The sequence below is a fragment of the Nicotiana tabacum genome, chromosome 3 (assembly GCF_000715075.1).
Source record: "Nicotiana tabacum cultivar K326 chromosome 3, ASM71507v2, whole genome shotgun sequence".
NCBI classification, from domain to species: domain Eukaryota; kingdom Viridiplantae; phylum Streptophyta; class Magnoliopsida; order Solanales; family Solanaceae; genus Nicotiana; species Nicotiana tabacum.
The window spans coordinates 123,563,735-123,585,874 of record NC_134082.1 but is presented as its reverse complement, the minus strand read 5'-3'; the positions used below and the strand labels follow the sequence as shown (position 1 = coordinate 123,585,874).

The window sequence follows — 22,140 nt, the reverse complement described above, 5'->3', positions numbered from 1 at the left end:
AGCTAAGGACAATTCTGATGAACAGTAAGCGAAAAAGTAAAGAGTATATTATTTTCTTAATGATTGGATGATGTTACAAATGATTGGGGTCCCCTTTATATAATAAGGGAACCCTAAATAAGGAATATTTCTATTTACAGTAAGGAATATTCTTGGTACAACTATCTAACCGCCTAGTACGGAATCGTACAACCCTATTCTGGGATTTGCGTCATGACTTTGGGGACGTGGCAGGAATCTAGCTCATTCTGGTACAAATCTATAATGGTACTATTTCGGGGTCGAGCATACTTGGCTTCGGTATTCCTCGTACTCCTACCTCCGGGCATTGCACTCTATCTTCGAGCTCGAGTCTGATCCACCGGTCTCGAACTCGACCCTGCCCGGGCTTGGACCTAGGATGGACCCTCGAGCCTATAAATCGGAGACATACGATTTTGATCGTATACACTACTGTTTCGTTTAACTTCCTCATTTATCTTTCTGAAAATTATAAATCAGCACCATAATTCTTACTCCTATTTAGTAGTGCCTACGGAGTGGCACGACATAACAATGTAGAGTGAAGCAGGACTTGGCAATAGGACCATGCCTTAAAGCAGACTGTCATTTAAGAGATGCACAGATCAGTGTGATTCTATTCAAACTGCATTTGGACTGTGCAATGATAATTCTGCTTAAGATACAAGAGCCAAAAATTTGTTACCTTAGTTTCTTATCAAACACAAGAAAACGCCTGAGATACTAAGACAATAATTTGAAGCAGCTTGAGAAAGTCCAGTACTGACGGATGACAAGTCTGAGACTTCAGAAAAACCATATGAATCATCTTAAAAGTAACCTTCGTCGGTAGCAAGGGTGAATACTTATTGCAAATCCATTATACTTATCAACTCAATCTACAACATAAGAGTTTTCTGTTCCTTAACGCCATAGTATATGAAAAATCATAGTCAACTGTAACTGAAGACCAAGCCCTATCAGTGACTACACTAACAAAACATGAAAAAATAACCTTCATAAAATCATTAAGAAGATGGCATTCATCGAGTTGAGACATTCACTTGGCCTATTTCCGTAGTTATTCCTTTTCCAATAGAGGTTCATTCCAAGTCATAAGAGCAATCTGCAATCTCTCTTCTTTTTCTTTTTTTCCCCCTGTTTGTACCAGTGGTAGATAAAAACTGAACTTCGGCAAGCATATCTTAGACACAAATAATCACAGACACTGAAGCTCAGTTTTTGTGCTGAAGCCTACCACTTTCAGCACCAGCATAAGGATCAATTGTTACGTTTATAACAGCAGGCTTCCTAGCCGAAAATGATTCAGAAAGTGCAGATCTAAGTTCATCAGGTGTCCCAACAAGGTATCCTTTTCCTCCGAAGGCTTCAATTAGAAGATGATACGATGCGCCAGGAACAAAAGAGGTGGGTGCTGGATCTTCTTTGTAAGGCCCTGTGATTTCTTCAGGGTTCCTCCTATCACCACCATAAACTCCGCCATTGTTAAAGACTATAACCACAACGGGGAGCTGGTAGCGAACTAGAGTCTGCAGTACATAAGTTACACTGAATTAGAAGAGTAAACAAAAATTCAAAAGAAAGTAAACCAAGAAATTGATATGGGAGCCAACGGTGTCACACGTAACTCTAACTAATAAGTTTAACTTAGAGTTAGAAGGAACAAGTGCCCTAGCAAATGACAGAGAACAAACTGAGTATGCTAGGTATATTTGGCAGTATAACATTGCGTTGCGAAGAGTGTGATCAATGCTATAAAGTTTAAACAGAAAGCAAAAGAGATGGTATCCATAAGAAACTTATAAGTCCTACAAATGTAAGAGGTTACCGCCACAAGCAACAAGGGGGAAAAGCTGAAAGCGTAACATTGCAGGGTTAATAATAAATAGATAAGAAAAATCATGAATCACCCCAGAACTGGTCTAATGGGGTAGCACAAGATGAGTGCAAGTACTGATATGACAGGTTATGGGCACAACATTAAGAACCGCACACCAAGGGAAGGGCCTAGGTTCCAGTCGTAACCGCGAGTTAACTAACTGTTAGTTGATTCGATGTCCCATGGAAATGGAAAGTAAGATGTTCTTAAAATCATTATGTACTTGTAAAGTTTGGTCCATATTTCTACAGACAGAACATTAAACTGATAATTTTGCTAACTCAAATTATAATTTGTGTGCTCATCAATTATACTACGTATTGATTTCAAAATTAGAACAGGTTACAAAAATCCCAATTCAAGAAATTGTACTAACTTATGACATCAAGTTGAATTCTCTGATGTAGTTGCACGACAAGGTTTAAGTAATTGTACTAACTTATGGCATCACCGTGCTATGCCGAGGCACAGCAGATCAAGGCTTCATTCCTAATCCCCTTAACTTCCCTTTTAACTATCTTTTCAACTAGAAAAACGATAAGATCCTTGTACCCTAGAAGATTGCTTCATTGGGCGAACTAGGATGTAACACAGATTAATGGCTTAGGGACTTAACAAGCTCTGAACCAATTCAAATCCACTTCTGCATTACAAGACTAAAACATGAGTCGTGTTTTACATTAACAAAGTTACAGAAGGGAACCTATAATAGCCAAACATGCATTTCTGCCAGATATGGTCCAGTACATATTAAAATTTAGTGGTGCAGAAGTGCCGAACGAGATATTAGTATGTCTCTAATATGGAATGGCATCAAGACGCCATGCAAAATCTAATCCAACGTCAAGAAGTATAAGCTAATCCATTTATTGATATTAATCCTGAAACCCAACGTGCTACTTAGAAAGATAGCAACTGCAGTTGACTATCAAATCTGACTAACCCCTGAAACAGTAAAAAAGCACATAATGAAACTACAGAAGAATCCTCAATCCTTAACAACCGATAAGGACATTAACTGCCTACAGCTAGTTATTACTAATTAGCAGGAAAAGTTAGCATTTCGAGCTTTATCAGAGCCTAAGATTAGGTACGAACAAGTTCAACTCCATATAAATGAGGAAAATCAATTTCGTGGGGATTAATTATTACTCAACAAAGAACGGTAAATTTACCAAACGAGTTATATATACTAGTAACAAGCAGCAAAAGTAATAAAGAGCTTGTCTGATCACCATAAAAAGAAAGGCATTCTGGGGTAACAATTAAAAGACAGTGAGATGCTATTAAATTACTATTAATAGAGGATCAAGAGCAAAAGATATAAGAAAGAAAGACAACGAACCTCAACTTCCATGGCACTGAAGCCAAATCCAGAGTCCCCTTCAACAGCTACTACAAGCCTTTCAGGACAAGCAACAGCAGCTGCAATGCAGTACCCTAGACCAACTCCCATTGTCCCCCACGTCCCAGCATCCAACCGGGTCCTTGGCTCCATTTGAACTAATACTGATCGTCCCACATCCATAGTATTCGCGCCTTCAGAGACAACAACAGGAGCAGGACTGCCCACTTGCAATATTGCATCTCTAATAATTCTCATTGGTGTCATAAAATTAAACGGCACAACATCCTTTGCCAGCTGTGCCTCCATTTTCGAAACATTCTCCTTACTCTTCTTTGCCAATGCCTCAACCCAAGGATGAGACTTCGCCAAACAAAAAGGGTCATCCTTAATCTCCTTATGTAACATCTCAACAACCTTAGTAGCATCACCAACCAACCCTAAACATGGTTTCCTAAGCTCTATCTCCTCCTCAGCTACATCAACCAAAATAAACTTCACATCCTTAGACCACTTTGGTGGCTCTCCAAAATGCAAAAGCCAATTAAGCCTCGCGCCAACTACCAACGCCACATCACATTTACCAATTGCCAGTGATCTAGCAGCAGTAGCAGCTAGCTCATGATTATCAGGCAATAAACCTTTTCCCATTGGTGTTGGCAAAAAGGGTATTCCAGTACTTTCAACTAACTTCTTCAAAGCATTTTCAGCTCTAGAAATTGCAGCCCCTTTTCCGAACACAATCAAAGGCCTCTCTGCTTTCCTTAATAAAGCAGCCGCCTTTCCAATTTCAGAATGTTTAACAATGGGTTTAAGATTAACCTCCTTTATCCTACAATTCTCAGCATCATTGATTAATTTCTGGGCTTCAGATTCACTAATAGTTTGATGAAGTACATCAGTAGGAAGATCCAAATAACAACCACCGGGTCGACCCGACACGGCCCAATCCAAAACATTGAAAACACAGCTAGGGATTTTAGTTATATCAGTAGCTTTAGCTGAGTATTTAGAGAAGGGTTTAACAGCTTCAATTTGATCTAATTCTTGAAAATCGCCCCTGCCCAAATCCTTCTGATCACATGACCCGGAAATCAGGACCATGGGCCATGTATTAACGGTTGCATTGGAAAGTCCGGCTAGGCCGTGAACGCAACCGGGACCGGAGACGGTGAGCATAACACCGGGTCGACCGGTAAGGTAACCGTAAGCTGAAGCAGCATAACCGGCGGATTGCTCGTTATGGAAAGCAATGAACCGGGTTCCGAGAGCGACCGCCCGGTTCGCGAGGGAAGTAACGGGTATCCCGACGACGCCGAACATCCGATCTAAGCCGGCACGTGCAAGGCACATGGCAACGAAGGTGTTGCCATCGACAGCAGATGGGTTTTGGTGATCGGAATTAGGCATTGGAGGAGTTTTATTTTACTAAAAGGAGGACTATACAGTGTGGGTTTTTTACTGATGATTTGATTCTTTGGGAAAGTCGAGAGAATCAATTGGTATATTTAGAAATGGTAACACGTGTTTGCTTATATGTAGATTTCCTGTTACTTAGGAATATATTAGATTCAGATATGCCCACACCAGATATTGGAGTGGCGGCTGAGGTTGTCGGAGGCAGTGTTTGGAAAGACGAAATTGGTTTTGCTTTTGCCTACTGATTCCTTCTTTTGATTCTTTGACCGAACGATTGCCAAACAAGAAATTTAATTTCAAATGTCAGATGTTGAATTCATAGATTTCTAAAGTAATATTATATATTTAAAAACTATATAAAAACACTAACTATTATAATTCTTATATTTAAAACAACAATATCGCTTTAATTATAAATAAGTTGGATTGAATATATGAATCCTCACCTATCGGGGCAGTCCTTCCATAAATCAAGTAAAGCGACTATTTTAGGCCTCACATTTATGGGAGCCCCATTTTTATTACACCTAATAGGTTGTGTATAAGTTTAGCAAAAAGTTCTGTGAAGTGAAAAAATTCGATTTTTTTCTTTAACAAATATAGAGAAGAAGGATTTGCAACTGCTAATATTTTTGCCAAGGAAATTTGCACTTGAAATGAATATCGATCCCAAATTTCGTAAGAAACGTGTGATATATAGGAAGTAACAATTTGATGAGAATGTTGATAATGAAATCTCAGAATCTTTCGAAGAGTTCTTTAGAGGAAGGGATATTCACATTTCATATGATGGAGTGAATTAAAAGCTAACCAGTGGAAATTCTAAAAATTCCCTAAGAGAAAATATAATGTCTCCTATGTTACCATAGATTACTTTTATATGTAGTTGACAAGACTATTTTTTCATTTCAAAATAGATTTGAGCAATTTGAAGCATATGAAAATATTTTTGATTTTTTATTTAGCGGTAAAAGCTAAGATCATTAGATGATGAAAATTTGAAAAAAATATTGCCTTAATCTTAACTTAAAGCAGAATAATCAATTTGATTTTGATGGTCTAGATTTATTTTCTGAATTAAAAGTATTAAGAAAAATAGTACAATTAGACGATAATAGTTTAATTGATATACTCAATCAAAGAAAAAGATCTGATTCTTTTCCAAATGCCTATATTGCTTATGGAATAATGTTAATAAGTCATGTTACCAATGCTTCAATGGAAAGAAGTTTTTAAAATTAAATTAATAAAATCTTACCAAAGATCAACAATGTCTCAAGAAAGGTTAAGTGGATTAGTTATATTGTCAATTGAGAAATACTTATTAGGAGCTATTGATTATAAGAAAATTATTAATAACTTTGTATCTAAGAAAAGCTGGAAAAATAGACTTCAAATAAATAAATAAATAAAATTTAAAAAAAGTTAAGGCTCCTCATAAAGTTTGGCTTTAGGCTACAAAATTCGTCGAGTCACACCTGCTCACCTATTAGTTTTATAATTAAAAAAAAGTTAAATTTATTTGAAAAGATCTATAAAAAACATATTAGCTTCGCTAGTTTAATTAATATTGCCGAATAAATTTGGATAAACGGAGCACCAAGCAAAGACCTCCATAATTTCAGTATCCCGACTTGACCGACTGTTTGACTCAAAAGATATTAAAACCTTTTTGAGCAAATCAGTCAAAGATGAAGGGGTAAATCTTAGCTGAGGATAATAATCTCTAGAAAGATCAATAGACAAAATGAAAAAATCGGTCATGAGGTTTCTTTTTTATCATAAATAGTAATATTCCCAACGTCCCCTGATGGCCATACACTATCACAAGGGTCGTCCCATCTCTGGTATGTCTCAGGGTCGTCTCCCTTATGGCGTCAATTCAAGGAGGCTCCGTCAATCGTCATACTCGTCGTCGGTCGTGGTCGGTCAAATTTGGACCCATATAGTTAGTCTCTCCGCTAGTCGGGGTCGCAACTGGGTGCGTCCTCAATGAGCGGACACCATGTGTTCCTATGGAGAAATTTGAGTCGTTGTGACGTTACAAAATGGCCAATGGAGGAAGATTGGCATGCTTGGCAAGACACCCGGTAATATACTTTACCGGGAAATGATGTCATCTTTATGTACGTCATTATCACGCATATTTTCGAGGCAGGAGTTGATGGTTTGATGCTTCGGTTTTAGCGCTATTTTGTGGCTCTCCGCTTCGATTCTGGCGCCACCCAACCCTATAAATAGGGGAAGGGTTTGTTTTTTCGAAAGTTTTTGGCCATTCCACTCTTGATAACCTCCTTCATTCTTCCGAACTTGCCCTCATACCCTTCTACTTCTTCTTACGTTCTTCATTTGAAACTTCTTCTTCTTCCTTCTTCTTGTGTTGATACCCCTTTGACCGATATCATGCCAAGGTCTCGTCGTTCTTGTGAAGAGGTTCCTGAGGCCACCCCATTGTCCACGGCACACCCCCTTCTGGCGGTGGTGATACGGTGGGGGAAGAGGGTGACAACCTTCCTACGGTGGAGGAGCTGCTGCCGAGGCATCCCTTATCTCGAAGTGACTTCCTCTAAGATCCCCCTCCTACTCCGGACCCCGTATTCTCTGAGACGGAGCAAGTTCATATTGATGCTCTTCGTGTAAAGTACGGCATTCCCGCTTACGTAGATATGGTTCCGGTGGGGAGAGATTATGTAGATGTTCACAGACCTAGGTATTGCGCTTTCTATGAGTACCCTTTCATGATTGGCTATACTCTTCCTCTCTTCCCCTTAGAGGAAGAATTCTGTAGGTTCTACCAAGTTTGTCCGGCGCAACTTTTGTCGTATACGCTCAAGATACTTCTGCTGCTGGCCAAGTATGCAGAGTTGGCGGAATGTAACATATCTATCCACCACCTTTTGCACATGTTCACGCCTGGCTTCCACAAGGGTACCATGGTGCATTTGAGGCTCCGTGGTACGAAAGGGCTACTGGTCGGGATGGATGACCGGGCAAGTCGCAAGTTTTGGCATAACTATTTCTTTGTCAAAACTGAACATATCGTTTCTGACTCCGCCAGATTTCCGGAGCGATGGAATGAGACTCGTAAATGTCGCCACTCGTTTTACTCTTCTTTCGTCTGTATTCACTATAAAATTTGTTTGCTTCCCATTTGCAGCTATGGGACGTCCGCCTCGCCCTATTGCGGATATCAGGGATTGGGTAGCCCGTCTGTTGCCTCATGCAGCAAAGACTCGAGGTTGGCCCGCCTTCGTGAAGCGTTACGGCCCTAAAGTCTCTTCTGGTAAATATTTCCCTTACCACTTCGTTGGCCGTATGACCTTGTTTATTAATACGACCCTTTGTGGTGACAGGTCGAGGAGTTTCCAGGCGAAGGGTGCCAGTCCCTGCGTTTCGACAGGTCATTGCTGCTGCAGACGCGCAGTTTGTATTGAGTGAGTCTGTTCGATAGGGTCGTCCTCAACCTATTCAATTAGAAGGTCCTTCTCGAGTTGTAGTCGTGAGGGAAGAGGCTTCTTCGGTACCGGCTCCACATCCTTTGGGCGAATCCTCTAACGAGGATGAGCTGTTATCAAGAAAAAAGAGGAGGCTGGAACTTGGGAAGGGCGTGGCCATGGACGCTGATAGAAGCAGGGCGTCGCAGACAGCTCCCATGCCCGTATTTATGGCTGACGCCATTTTATCGGGGAGATCTCCCCAAGTGGAAGGGGTTTACCCGGGAGCTAGCTCAGTGCGCTCTGCTGAAGGTGGTGCATCGTCCAACGTTGGAGGACGTCGTGTTGAGGGTGATGGCTCAGGTTCAGATGTGGACCCAAAGGATACAAATGAATTCGTAGGTCGCCATACTCACGTGGAGGTTAGAACATAAGGGTCTGATCGTTTACATAGTCGTCCTGGGGGATTACAACTTGCTGCTGAACTGCGAGCAAGTGGCGTCTGCTCTAGATCCTCTATATGTTGCCCCTAAGAATGAGGTGCTTAGGGCGATGAGCGACGCGGAGTTGTCTCAGAAGGTCGACGGTATGGCCTTGTAGGTAGGTGTCTTTCCTTCCCTTTTCGTCGTTAGGTTTATGTGGTGATCGTTGTTTTGTATTTTGTTTCTAACTTCTCCTTTTTTTGTCAAACCCTCGTCATGGATATTGAGCAAGAGCGTAGGGAGAGGAAAAGGATGGGCCTTTATGAGAAAATGTGAGTTTTTGGCAAAAATCATCCTTAAACTATCACACAAAGTGAGACTACATCCTTGTCTTACCCCACTAAACAAAAACCATCCTTGTATTATTTAAAGTGTTGCAACAATCATTCCTTCGTTAAATTTCATCACAAAACTAACAGCATCCATCAAAAGAAGATGCCCATCATGTGAAATTTTCCAAGATTGCCCCTTCTTTTTCAAAGCATGTGATGACCATCTTTTTCCAACTTTTGACAACTTTTGCACTGCTTTTGTACGCATGTTTTATGAGTATATTTTTTTGCCATCTTTTTCCAACTTTTACTAAGTTTTGTCAACAATCAGGCAAAAGTTTTCTTTACCATACCAACTTCATAGATTTATCTAGGGCAAAAATCTTGGCCAAAATAGAAGCTATCGCCTCAAATTAACAAGGTATTGTGGGTAGAAGCAAAAGAAACAATAAAAAGAATGTTGGATCGATTTTTAAGTGGTCGATCATCCACACCCAACTATGGTATTGTTGATATTCAAGACCTTTAAGTCTCTGTTATTGAATATTTTATCTGTTAGTGATTATTTAGTATTATATGCATAATAACTTTCACATTAAATTATGCAAATACTACAGATTTTGCAAAGTTGTAATAACTTTTTTGTTTGATATAGAAGTCTGCTATTTTAATATTTCTTTGTTAGCTTTATACATTCATATTTATGTGCAGATCCTATCTCTGAGGCCTCGCTTTTCACAATTGAAGTACACCATAGTAGATCATTTGTGCAAACTCCAACAAGAGGCTACATAGGTGGAAAAGTTGAATACTTTGACTATGTAAATGAGACAACGATAAAGCTATCAGATTTTAAGAATATGGCCGAGCAATGTGGTTATGAAAAGGAGTCGGTGGTATTTTGGCACAAGTATGGTTTAGACCTTTATAAGGTTCGGTTAATTGGGAGCAACACTGAAGCTGCTAGAGTTGCTACTTGCATTCCAAAGCAGAGAGTAGTTGAGATATATTTTGAACATTTAGATTTTTATGGTGATAAAAGTCAACATCACGAGGAAATGGAAATGATTTCTTTGCCAACAGTTGATGTAGGAGAAAACATTGATGATTCTCATGATGATAATTTTGAAGATTCTGATTATACCTTGGAGGATGATGATATATTATTCTCCAAAATTGTTGATCCTTCAGCTGAATCTTTTGGGATCAGTATACATGGAAAAAATAAAAAATAATAATGAAAAACAAGACTATGTAAGTGAAGAGATGCAAAGAAAGATGCAGAATGAGGAAGGTGACTCGGATTGTGTATATTCTGATGATTTAAAGAGTTTGAATAGTGACTGTGATTCTGAAAATGAAGATTGTGACTTCCCCAAACACAACCCAAAAACTGATGTTCTGAATCCCAAATTAGTGTTGGGAATGATATTTGGTAACAAAAAAGAGTTTAAGGAAGCTGTGATTGCAAATCAAGCCACAATAGGAAAGTCAATCGAGTGGATTAAAGATGACCGAGAAAAAGCTAGGGCTAAATGCAGAAAGCCTGAATGTAAGTGGAAGATATTGGGCTCACTAATGCAAAGGGACACTCTATCTTTCCAAATAAAGATGTTTGAGTCTGAGCATACTTGTTTTGGATGGAATTACAATAATGAAAGTGTCAATGCTAGCTGGATTGCAAGGAGGTATGTTGATAAAATAAAATCAAATAAGACTTGGAAAGTATCAGAATTCAGAGATACGGTGAGTAGAGAATTACAACTGCATGTGAGTATGCATCAAGCAAGAAGGGCAAAAGAAAAGGCTATTGCAATGATCGATGGACATATAAATGATCAATTTAGTATATTATGGGATTATTGCAATGAAATTGTTAGAAGCAATCCTGGGACTTCTGTTTTCATGAAACTAACTCCAAATGAAACTCCTAACAAGCCGATGAGATTCCAAAAAATTTATGTTTGCTTTGCAACTTGTAAATTTGGTTTCAAGGCTGGTTGTAGGAAAATTATTGGGGTCTATGGGTGTTGGCTTAAGGGTACTATGTATGGGGCACAATTACTGTCAGCAGTTACTTTGGACGGAAATAACAACATCTTTCCAATAGCTTATGCAGCTGTCGAGAAGGAAAACAAGGAAACATGAGAATGGTTCTTAACCTATTTGATGAATGATCTAGAAATTGAATAGCAGTACTTGTGGACTTTTATGTCAGATAAACAAAAAGGACTCATTGAAGCTTTTGAAACAGTGTTGCCCAATGTTTCTCATAGATTTTGTGTGCGACATTTGCATACCAATTTCAAGAGAGCTGGGTATAATGACATGGCTTTAAAAAATGCTCTTTGGAAGGCAGCTTCAGCAACAACTATTGACAGGTTTGATGCTTGTATGGCTTATTTATTTGAATTGGATAAAGATGCATATGAATGGCTTTCTACTAAATTGCCTAGTGAATGGTCAAGATCACATTTCTCTTCGCTTCCCAAGTGTGATATTCTGTTGAATAACTTGTGTGAGGTGTTTAATAAGTTTATTCTTGATGCGAGAGATAAACCAATTCTAAAACTTTTAGAGACCATTAGGCACTTGCTCATGGCCAGAACTAATTCAAATAGAGAGAAAGCTAAAAAATGGAATTTGGGGACATATGTCCTACTACCAAGAAGGCATTGGCCAAAACTATGAAGGATGTTGCTAGTTATATTCCTAAAAAGTCAAACACATGGAATTATAAAGTCATTGGACCTATGGAAGGTGATGCCTGGGCTGTTGACTTATATAACAAAACATGCAGTTGTAGGAAATGGGAACTTTCAGGAATTCCTTTAAGCATGCTATATCAGCTATTTGGTTGAAAAAGGATGAGGTTCTAGACTATGTTGATGATTGCTACAAGGTCGAAACATATAGAAAAAATTATGAAGTTTCCATATTGCCTATGAATGGACCTGATTTATGGCCTAAGTCACAAAATTCTTCACCATTGCCACCTTCTTACTTGAAGAAGAAGAAGAAGAAAGAGAGAAAACAAAAATTAAGAAGGAAAGAAGAAGATGATCCAGGAGCTAGTAGGACAAAGTTAAAAAAGAGACAAAAATTAGTTGATTGTAAGAAATGTGGCAGACCTGGCCACAACAACAGAACTTGCACTTCTTCTTTAAATACTGTTAAAATTCATCCATCGGACTACCCTTATAGTTTGGACTCTATTATGACCGAGGGAGCATGAAGTTCTCATAATGTTGAAAAACTACCGGTAAAAAATTATTTAAATTATTTTCATTACAATTTACAAATATAGAGAGTCATATTTTGCGTTTAACTTGTTCTTTCATGTTAGAAGAGGTACATCACAGTTATATAACAAAGTTACATCTTTCTGTCATCTCAACAAGGCGACAATTGTTGAAGAATTGTGCCTCCTTATTATAATGAAGAAATACTGATATTTTCGTGTCTTTAATTCGTGTTGTTGGAGTTTGGATCTTTTCATTTTCTGATTTCTGTGTTAATATAATGCTGTCGGTTTTATCTTTAATTAATCAACTTCACTAGTCTACAGGAGCTTGAGATCTTTTTTCAATAGTCTCAACAACCTCCATGTCGATTGGCTTGCTGTCTTTCACAATTACCTTTGAATTAATAGCTCTGTCAGCTTCAAGCCTTCAATAAAAAACAATGAAACAAGATCAACAATCTTCATAATTTAGAGAAAAACCTTCTGTTCTTCAATATAAAAAGAAAAGTAGTGCTACATGTAAAGTCTTTTGTATCTAAGTTAAAGGCCACCAAGATATAGCCAAGATGAATAAAAGGAGTAAACCTTCTGTCCAAAACCTTAAACTCTATTGGTGGTTCCAGTTACTGGATGTATTCCAGGTCCCGTGTGAGGTTTTTTTTTCTGTTTTATTTTTATTTTTTTTCTTTTACTATTAATACTTAATACATTTCTCTCCATCTTAAATAATTAATAATTTTATAAAAGGCACATTTTAAAGACCTGCAATCTAGCATGAAATTTCCCAGCAAAAATCTGCATAACTTTTGATTGTTAGTATGATAAAGAAGACTTTTGCCTGGTTGTTGACAAAACTTAGTAAAAGTTGGAAAAAGATGGCAAAAAAATATACTCATAAAACATGCGTACAAAAGCAGTGCAAAAGTTGTCAAAAGTTGGAAAAAGATGGTCATCACATGCTTTGAAAAAGAAGGGGCAATCTTGGAAAATTTCACATGATGGGCATCTTCTTTTGATGGATGTTGTTAGTTTTGTGATGAAATTTAAGGGAGGAATGATTGTTGCAACACTTTAAATAATACAAGGATGGTTTTTGTTTAGTGGGGTAAGACAAGGATGTAGTCTCACTTTGTGTGATAGTTTAAGGATGATTTTTGCCAAAAACTCATAAAATGTCGTCCAAATATCAACAGTATCGTGCTAAGCATCGTGCGATGGCCAACATTTATCATCAAGACCTTGAGTTTCAGTTGTTTTGTGAGGGGCTCAAACAACGGGAAGATCAACTGGAGCGTAAGATCGAAGAGTTGAAGGAGCGGGATGAGGAGCTCATGAAGACTGTCGCTCGTAATAGTGAACTCGAGGCTTCCCTTAAGGTGAAGGATGACGAGCTTGAGTTGAGTAGACGGTGATGGCTGAAAATGCCTGCTTGTAGGTAAAAGTTACTGGTTTGACCGCTGGGTTAAATGCGAAGGCGGTGGAGGTAGAGGGGCTTAAGGGCGAGCTGATCGTTGGTACTGATAAGTTGGTGGCAGCTATTTCTGGGACTGCATCTTTGGAGAATGCCCTCTGCGTGTGCAGGTCGGAGCTGGCTAAAGAGAAGGAGGCCTTTGGTCGTAAGGTTGTGGGGCTCGAAGGGTGTGCCAAAGAACTAGAGGCGGAGCTGGCTGCGTTAAATGGACAAGTGGCCTTGTTGAGGGCGGAGGATGCAAGTCAACGTTCTCAGCCTTCTACATCTCGTGCCTCAGCCGATCCGGTAGTGCCCGGTCGTTTATATGAGTTGTGGGTCCTTGCTGAGGCTCAGATTGACGTGTATAAGACTTTTCATGTCGAGGGAAGGGCTACTGAGGCGGAGCTTCAGGCCGTACACACCGAAGCTCGTATAGCTCGTGAGGCATGTAGGTACGACCCCCTCACTCCTGACGGGGATGATATCAACTCTGATGATGCGAACCGTCTTGCTTCAGACTCGTGGTACGAAGATGTTTACCCCACCGGGGATGATGTGTAGTCTTTGTTTGTACTTGCTTTTGTTTTAGGGTTTTTGCGGGGGGCATACTTGAGCCCGTTTGTAAAGACAAATGTAAATAACATTTTGATGCAATGTAAAATATATTTTGCCGATCGGCTCTTCTTTGCAATGTTTATGATATCCATGGTAACTGTCGAGCCATTAAGTTATTAAGTCGATGGCCTTGGCCACTAGGATGTTGCTTCGGATTGTCGTTGAAGTAGTGTCCCGTCGTAGTTCGAACGAGGTCGAACTCATATTTTTTGTCGATGGTCTTGGCCATTGGGATGTTGCTTCGAACTGTCATCGAAGTAGGATCCCATTGTAGTTCGAATGAGGTCGAATTCATGTTTTTGTCGATGGCCTTAGCCATTGGTATGTTTCTTCGAACTGTTGTCGAAGTAGGATCCCGTCATAGTTCAAATGAGGTCGAACTCATGTTTTTGTGATGGCCTTGGCCATTGGGATGTTGCTTCGAACTGTCGTCGAAGTAGGATCCCGTCGTAGTTCTAATGAGGTCGAACTCATGTTTTTATCGATGGCCTTGGTTATTGGGATGTTGCTTCGAACTGTCATCGAAGTACGATCCTGTTGTAGTTCAAATGAGGTCGAACTCATATTTTTGTCGATGGCCTAGGCCATTTCTTTGTTGGAGATTTGATCATATTCCCGTAGGAAGATATGTCGTCTTTATTCATGCAATGGATGTTTGATTTTATACTTGTAAGGATCACATGTCGACTCTGCACATACAATGGAGATTTGATTAAATTCTTTTGTCACATGACCATATTCATACAATGGAGATGATTATCTATATCCAGTCCCTTCATTACTTCACTTCGGAGATCATGTCGAGGGGTCGGGTTAATGAATAGCACTTCGATCCTTGAGGCGTCTCCCTTACCACCTCATTAAAAACCTCCCCGGGAAAACCCGATTGGGGAAAAACCCGAGTGAGGGAAAAAGAGTACGACTTAGGTGACGCCTTCTTTTAGAAGTGGAAGTACTTGAGATGGGCGACATTCCAGTTGTTTTGGACTAGTTTTCCCTCCATTATTTCTAACTGGAATGCTCATTTGTTTGATGTGGTTGTGATTTTGTATGGTTCGTCCCAGTCTGTTCCCATATTTCCCTCATTAGGGTCTTTCGCTGCTTGTATTTTAGCCTTGAGGATGTAATCTCCGACTTTGAGCGGTCGCACCTTGGCCCTCTTATTGTAGTACCTTTCTACTTGCTACTTATGGTCTACCATTCTTATGTGGGCCATGTCTCTCCGTTCTTCGACTTCATCCAGATCTTGTAGCCTACTTTCATCGTTGCTTGGTCCGCTCTCGTTGGAGTATCTCAAACTGGGTTCTCCGACCTTAACGGGTATAACTGCGCCAGTCATGTAAATCAGTGAATATGGTGTCTCGCCTGTGCTGGTTTTTGGCATAGTGCGGTATGCCCATAATACTTCCGGTAATAGTTCAGGCCATAGCCCTTTAGCATCCTCAATCTTCTTTTTCAATATATTCAGTATTACTTTATTGGAGGATTCGACTTGACCATTGGCGGCAGGGTGATATGGCGTGGAGAGTATTCGTTTGATGTGCCATTTTTCGAAGAACTCAGTCGTTCTCTTTCCGACAAACAGAGGTCCATTGTTGTAGCTGATTTCTTTGGGAATGCCAAAACGACATATTATGTTTTTCCATATGAACGCGATGACCTCTTGCTCACATATCTGAGTGTATGCACTTGCTTCCACCTATTTAGAAAAGTAATCAGTTAAAACCAAAAGGAAGCGTACCTTACCTCGTCCTGTTGGGAGGGGGCCGACTATGTCCATTCCCTACTTTATGAATGGCCATGGTGAAGTGATGGAATGAAGGAGTTCCCCCGCTTGATGTATCATAGGGGCATACTTCTGACACTGTTCATATCTCCTGACATAGTCTGCGACTTCTTTTTTCATGGTGGGCCAGTAATATCCGGCGCGGATGAGGCATCGAACGAGGGCGTGGTTTCCCGTGTGGGCACCGCAATTCCCTTCGTGTACTTCTTCCAGTACTCGCCTTGTTTGATTTGGCCCCAGACATTTGGCTAGGGGGCCGCCGAATGTTCTTTTGTAGAGATCACCATTTACGAGGTTGTATCGGGTTGTCTGTACCCAGAGTTTTTTGGCTTCTTTTTATCTTGCGGGAGCATTCCATCCTGAAAATACGCTACGAGGCAATTGTGCCAGTCCCAAGTTATATTTACAGAATGTACCTCGACGTGGTCTATTGCGGAATGGAGAAGGGTGACTACGTTTTCCCTGTTGATATATTTTGGGCCGCAGCTAATTTGGTGAGGCCATCTGCTTCGATATTCTGTGCCCTGGGTATCTGGTCGAAGCGGCATTCATCGAATTCCGGCAGCAGTTTGTGAATTTCCGACTGGTACTTCTGTAGTCTCTGTTCTTTGATTTGGAAAGTCCCAGTGACCTGGTTCACCACGAGTTGGGAGTCACAATAGAGGACGAGCCGTCGGGCGCCATATTTGAGGTCTAACTTCATACCTGCAATCACGGCTTCGTACTCGGCCTCGTTGTTAGTCATCTCGGGGCATCGTATGGACTATGAATTACTTCGCCTGTAGGGACTTCGAGGACGAGTCCCAGTCCCGATCCCGAGGCATTAGAGGCGCCATTGGTGTAGAGGACCCAAAGGTCAGTATACGCGGAAGCACGGAGCACTTCCTGTTCTACTTCAGGTAATATTTCTGCGCTAAAGTCAGCGACATAATCAGCGAGAACCTATGACTTAATGGCAGTTCGGGGTTGGTATGTTATGTCGTGCTCGCTTGATTCTATGGCCCATTTGGCCAGCCTACCCAATAGTTCGGGTTTGTGTAGGATACCTCTGAGGGGGAAGATTGTCATAACCTTTATGGGGTGACATTGAAAATATGGTCTAAGCTTTTGTGAAGCTACGACTAATGCCAAAGCTAGTTTTTCAAGGTGAGGGTACCTTATTTCGGCATCAATTAAGGTCTTGCTAATATAGTAAATCGGAGATTGCGTACCTTTGTTTTCACGGACCAAGACGGTGCTTACCGCGACTTCAAAAACTGCTAGATACACAAGTAGACATTCTTCCGGGTTCACTTTGACGAGTAGTGGTGGCGAAGATAGATACGCTTTCAATTTTCTTAGGGCGTCATCACATTCTTCATTCCATTACAGTCCGTGGTCTTTCCTTAGCACGTTAAAGAATTTGTAACATCTATCCGAAGACCGTGAAATAAACCTCGACAGACCGGCTACTCGTCCTGTCAATTTCTGCACCTGCTTTTTGCTGGTTTGTATCTCTGGTATTGCATCGATGGCCCTGATTTGATCCGGATTGACCTCGATACCCCTTTGTGATACTAGGAAACCAAGGAACTTTCCCGAAGTTATGCCGAAGGCACATTTTTTAGGATTCAGCTTCATTCTATATTGCCTTAATATCTCGAAGGCCTCCTTCAGATGGCCGATATGGTCCTCTTTCTTTGTTGACTTTACTAGCATGTCGTCGATGTAAACCTACATGGTCTTGCCGAGTTGTTCTTTGAACATCTTGGTAACTAGTCTTTGATATGTGGCCCCTGCGTTCTTGAGTCCGAACAACATTACCTTATAGCAATATGTCCCTCGGTGAGTGATGAAGGTTGTTTTTTCTTGATCTTCTTCGGCCATTAGAATTTGATTATAACATGAGTAGGCATCCAAGAAGCTGAATAGTTTGTGCCCCACTGTCACATCGATGAGCTGGTCAATGTGGGGCAATGGAAAGGAGTCCTTCGGGCACGCTTTGTTCAAATCGGTGAAGTCGACACACATCCGACATTTCCCGTTCTTCTTTTTACCATGACCACATTGGCGACCCATTGGGGGTATTTTGACTCTCTGATGGAACCGTTAGCGAGTAATTTATTGACCTCCTCGCTAACCGCCTCATTGATGGCGGCATTGAACTTTCTCCTTATTTTCCATATCGGCGGATGAAGTGGATCGACATTCAGCCTGTGTGTGGCGATCTCCCTTGGGATTCCTAGCATATCTCAGTGGGAAAAAACAAACAAATCGGTGTTGTTAGTTAAAAACTCATGATATTTACCTGGTTCTGAGAGGTTGTATCCAACATAAGCCTTTTTTGTGTTGTCAATATTGTCCAACTGGACGGGATCGAGATCCTCTACAGTTGCCTTGCAAGCTTCTACGGTGTCCGGGTCTTTGATTGCTTCTACTTGTACGTCGGGTCTGGCTCCCGACATGGCTGATTGTTATGCCTCCACGCGTGACCCTTTTAGTTGTTTTGTGTGTGTCCAATCTTGGGTGATCCGGTAGCATTCTTGGGCGGTGCGCGGCTCGCCTTGGATGCTGAATATCCCCCATGGGGTGGGAAATTTGATTACTTGGTAAAAACTTGACGGGACGGCTCGCATGGCGTGTATCCATGGACGTCCTATGATGGCATTGTTTTTCCTGATTCATGACGTGGAATGTCATTTCCAGGGTGACCCCTCCGACCAGGACGGGTAGCACTATTTCTCTAGATGTTTGCTCCACTGCATTATTAAACTCGTTAGTGTTATACAACGCGATATTATTTTATCCTCGAGTTTCATTTGGACGAGAACTCGTGGGTGAACAATACATGTGCCACTTCCGTCATCCACCATTATTCTTTTTACATTGGTATCCGTGATGTGTAAAGTTATAACCAAAGCATCATAGTGAGGGAAAGACAAACCGTCGGTATCCGACTTATCGAAGATGATACTGTCTTCGAGGTCATCATACCGTTCGTGGGCAACTGTCCGCTTGAGTTTATGTGTGGTGCTGAATTTTAAGTGGTTGATTACCGTATCGTCACCGCTGCCAATGATCATTTGTATGGTACGAGCTGGTGATGGAGGCTTTGGAGGTCCTTGAGGTTGGTCGCGCCCACGAGCAAAGTTGGACCATCCTTTATTGCTCAGCAGTTCTTTCAGGTATCCCTAGTTTAACATCCTCACTACTTCTTGTCGCAGACCTATGCAGTCTTCGGTTTTGTGTCCTCTCTCCTGGTGGAATTCACACAAGACGTTGTGAGCACGTTATTTTTGCTTCACGAGACAATCGCTCCAAAAGAAACAGAAAATAATAACAATTGATCCTGTTGTACAATTTTTGGATTGTTACATGGCACTTTTTTTTTAATTATTTATGACTTTGGCCCATTTTTACTTTATTAAAACAAAATACAAAAATGTACGTGTCATGCATAATTTGAACCGTAATCCGGTCGTTAAATAGAAAAGCATAAACAGGCATCTTCGTCCGTAATTTTGTTTTGTTTTGATTTTACATGTTTTGAATTATTTTAATGTATGTGCAAATAATTGTATTCAAGTGGGTATTTAATTTTAATTTGATTTTTTTTCTCTCTTGCTTAGTTTGTTTTTAAAATAAAGAAAAAAAAAGGAAATAAAAAAAAAGAGAAAAAGCCCTTCCCTTTTCGGACTTGGGCCAATTTTAAATAAATTGGCTCAACAAACTCAGCCCAAAACCCAGGCCTGCCCGGTCCAGACCACCTGATACCCAGGGTGTCCAAACGACGCCGTTTTAATCCAGTGTGATCTGGGCCGTTGATCTCAGATTGATCAACGGCCAAGATCACTTCCCCACAACCCACTGAGGAACCCGACCCGTTGCCACCCGGACTGACCCAAACCCCTTCAGGTTGAAACGACACCGTTCCCCATCAGCATAAAGATCTCGACCCTTCATCTCACCCCATCCAACGGCCAAGAATCGACCCCTCACTAACTATATAAGCCTAGAACCTTTACCCTGCCCCCCCTATCCTAACCCTCAGGCTGTAGTCGTCCCCTCCACAGACCTCAGTCCTCCAAACCCTAGTCGCCCCTGTATACCTTCACCATGAAATCCGGCGGCATGGACGCCGGTGACCTTGCCCTTAACACCATAGAACCCCCGTGTCATCCTGAACCCAAATCTACCAACCACACACCTCGAATCCTATCCCACCTTCTCGAATCTTCATTTGAAGATTCGAGTCGGAACCTAATCTACACCGATCTGCCTTAAATTCATACCAGACACTCCCCAGACCCCCCTCGTGACCAAACCATACTTGGTTTGGTCCGAATCTGACCAGGGAAGCACGAATCCCAGATCTGAGTTTTGTAACCATAAGGTTCCTCGTCGCTGGTTCATACCCGTTCGAGCCAAAGAAATTAAGGTCTAATGGACCTTAATCGAAGTGTTTCTCATCTGAGAAACACTTCGATTAAAGTCCGTTCAGCCTTAAGAAAGGTCTGTCCAAATCCGAGTCAAGGTTTTGATTTTTCGAGATTTGAGGTGAGTCTTGCTTGCTTTTCTTTATTTCTGTTTGGTCCATGTGAGTGATTAAATGTCTGTTCATGTTTTGTTTCAATTTGTGTCTTTGAATTTTTACCAACTTCTGTTTGTCCACTTTGCCTGAACCACTGTGTTTGTTTGAATCCCTCCTTTATTCTGATAACGCGTGTGTATATGCTGTGCGGATAATTGAGCTCCAAATGTTGACTGATCAATTGGCTCCTCGAGTACCACTTTTCTTAGCCAGTACAATTCAAATCATGTGTCGATACTGTTAGATGTTTGATTTTTGGTTACGATTGTATGTGTTATGATTAATATAGTCGAGTCGACATGTGTTGTCAATTAGTTTCAGTTGTCCGAACAATAACAAATCGACTTACTTCTGCTAAGCATTTGTTGAATCAATTAAGAACCAGTTTTGTTTACTTATAGCTGTTGATTTGGATCAGTAATGTAAAAGGGATGTTTGGTTTAAGTTCTGAATTGGAGGGCATGTGCACTTGTGCACAGCATGTGCATTGGTGCACCTCATGTGCTTTGTGCACAACCTGTGGCCTGCATAAAGGTTTTTGTTAAGTTTTAAATAATTTGACAGCATATGCTATCAGATACATTCTGCTGCCCATACTCTACTTTAACCTCAAAAAATAATAAACATTACTTAAAGTGAGTCTGCCAGGGAATATCATGGGTTTTGTTCATACTTAATTAGCCAATTGGAATCTGAAAATGAAAGGCACATGGGAGGGGTACTGTGATATTCTAAACAGGCTGTTAAAAGGGGTAAGGAAAGGCTTATAAAAGAGGACCGAGAGATAAGAGAGGGGGGCATATGATAATAGGGACATACAGACATAGAGGGAGACCTAGACTGAGAGGATTGAAAAAGGATAGAACTGATTTTAGGAAAACACAGATAGAGAGAGGTTAAGAGATAGAAAGTATACAATCAACAATCAGAAACTGTTTCTTCCTATTGTTGTTTGGGTTTCAGTTGTTCAACCTGTTCAAATCAATTCTGATTCTTTGAAGTTCCAGTTGTGTCTACTAGTCGAGTGTTTTCATTGGTTTACTACTGGTTTGGTCTGCCTGGAGTTCTGATTCTACTCCACTGGGTGTTGCTGTCATTTGGCTACTTCTTTCTATTGACCATAGTTGCATTTCTGCACTCGAGCCTGTTCTGCTGTGTTGCTTTGTTTGCTGCTGTCCTGTCCTGCTGCTATTGCTAGTCCTGTTTCTTGCTGCTGCTGATTTCCACATCTTCTTCTTCTTCTTCTTCTCCTTTGCATTTCCAGGTACACATTTCAAGTCCCATATTGATGTAACTGGAACAGTTTGAAAGCATGAAATGAAAAAGGTTGAAGAAGTTCAAGTATTTGTTGTAATATTCATAGTACATTAACGGGCCTGTAAAAATTGATTAGCTTATAATTCAACAGTTCGAAAGTATGTACTGATATTCGACTGAGTTTACCCCCTTTGTATTTTAGCTCGGTAGTTGTTTGTTAGTATGGGGTATGTATACTCCGACCTTATACAATGCTGTTTCTGTTTCATTTAGTCTTTTTTTGGGTCCCGTTAGGCAGTACCTAGGGTCACATTCAAAGTCTCATTAGTAACAATATCTAGTAGCTAAATCCTTTAATCTAGTCCA

At 40.7% G+C, this 22,140-nt stretch overlaps 2 protein-coding genes across 2 annotated transcripts; one reads left to right on the top strand and one right to left on the bottom strand.

Moving 5' to 3' along the window:
- Positions 1–809: 809 nt before the first annotated feature.
- LOC107781829 (2-hydroxyacyl-CoA lyase) lies at positions 810–4,969 on the bottom strand. The gene is made up of 2 exons (XM_016602619.2): positions 3,246–4,969; positions 810–1,550 (listed from the first exon to the last, which is right to left on the bottom strand). The coding sequence occupies exons 1-2, from the start codon at positions 4,653–4,655 to the stop codon at positions 1,236–1,238; spliced, it is 1,725 nt and encodes a 574-aa protein (XP_016458105.2). The 5' UTR covers positions 4,656–4,969; the 3' UTR covers positions 810–1,235.
- A 5,149-nt stretch (positions 4,970–10,118) lies between these two features.
- On the top strand, positions 10,119–11,000 carry LOC107781831 (uncharacterized). Its single transcript, XM_016602620.2, has one exon. It carries the CDS (start codon positions 10,119–10,121, stop codon positions 10,998–11,000), a length of 882 nt encoding a protein of 293 aa, XP_016458106.2.
- Positions 11,001–22,140: the final 11,140 nt, after the last annotated feature.

What these genes read in the sequence shown, in the direction of transcription:
- LOC107781829 (XM_016602619.2), bottom strand. Translation starts at nt 4,655, where the DNA reads ATGCCTAATTCCGATCACCAAAACCCATCTGCTGTCGATGGCAACACC. An exon ending in TCAGTGCCATGGAAGTTGAG is followed by an intron (nt 1,551 to 3,245) that starts GTTCGTTGTCTT and finishes TATGTACTGCAG; the next exon opens with ACTCTAGTTCGCTACCAGCT.
- LOC107781831 (XM_016602620.2), top strand. Translation starts at nt 10,119, where the DNA reads ATGCAAAGAAAGATGCAGAATGAGGAAGGTGACTCGGATTGTGTATAT.